The sequence below is a fragment of the Aplysia californica genome, unplaced genomic scaffold, assembly GCF_000002075.1.
Source record: "Aplysia californica isolate F4 #8 unplaced genomic scaffold, AplCal3.0 scaffold00355, whole genome shotgun sequence".
NCBI lineage: Eukaryota > Metazoa > Mollusca > Gastropoda > Aplysiida > Aplysiidae > Aplysia > Aplysia californica.
The window spans coordinates 578449-579585 of record NW_004797625.1 but is presented as its reverse complement, the minus strand read 5'-3'; the positions used below and the strand labels follow the sequence as shown (position 1 = coordinate 579585).

At 39.3% G+C, this 1137-nt stretch overlaps 1 protein-coding gene across 1 annotated transcript in view; it reads left to right on the top strand.

Annotated features, from left to right (window-relative positions):
• LOC101854586 (transient-receptor-potential-like protein) overlaps positions 1-1137 on the top strand; it is a gene marked incomplete at its 3' end in the record, with an annotated part of 68424 nt that overhangs the window by 10969 nt on the left and 56318 nt on the right. Inside the window, 1 exon segment of the mRNA XM_035970984.1 lies at positions 803-1009. Coding sequence (XP_035826877.1) covers positions 803-1009 — 207 coding nt within the window.

Below are 1137 nucleotides of genomic sequence, written 5' to 3'. Positions count from 1 at the left end.
ATGTATGTGTTTGTGTGTATGTGTGTGTATGTGTATGTGTGTGTGTATGTGTATGTGTATGTATGTATATGTGTGTGTATGTGTGTGTATCTGTATGTGTATGTGTTTATGTATAATATAAATATGTCATCTATTTATCTTTTTGTATAGATATATATTATGCAGTTATAATGACTTTGTTTTATTTCACTAAGCAGTATTTCGCCTCTTTGGGACCTTTTGGTTAAACATACTTTTGGCTTTTTGGTGATATTTTCCCCCTTCTTCTGTTGTGGTACCAAAACTCTCAACATTTAATTTTTTGCTAGTCTGTGCGTCGGCGACCATACTAATGACACGATCCTGGTTTCTAGAACACATTGAAAGGGATCATCTACTGACAATGCTTAGTATAATGCAGCACTTTGTAAAAAGTGTTCTATAAAACTATAGAATCTTTCCAATTATAGCCCTACCCCTGCTCTGCTGGCAACCTGTATAAGGCAATCACCTGTACAAACGGCCACTAACCTTTGCCCTGGCATTTTTAAACATTATAGTGACAGCGTGTAAGACGTACTCCTGTCCAAGACTAACACTTTTTCTCCCCTCGAAAATTTGGATCGTTTTACACAATTTGAAGTGCAATTTATTTAGATTTGCTGACTTTCTCGTGGTAGCCACTGTTTAGATTTGCCGTTGCTGCTTAAGATTAGCTGCAGCAAATCAATAGAAGAGAATTTATTTGCTTGCGTATGAAGTAGTCGTAGAATATCATGTTGCAAAGACTATACAATCAGTCTGTGTTGGTTTTGTTTTGTAGGTCACAGAATGGACCCCCAAGAACGGATTTTTCTGGATGCTGTGGAAAAGGGAGACAAGCCTACGGTTATCCGTTGCCTCACTGGATCTGATCCTGTTAGCGTGAATTGCACAGACATGCTCGGGCGGTCTGCCATACAAATTGCAGTGGATAACGAGAACATTGAACTTGTGGAGTTATTACTTCGTCAAGAAGGCGTGAAAATAGGTGAGTGCTGTCATGTCGTTTTCCCCCAGGCAAAAAAGAGAACCTAAACTAGAGGGTGTACGTGTCTTTGTGTTTGAGTGTGTGTATGTGAGTGTGTGTGTGTGTGTGTGTGTGTGTGTGTGTGTGTG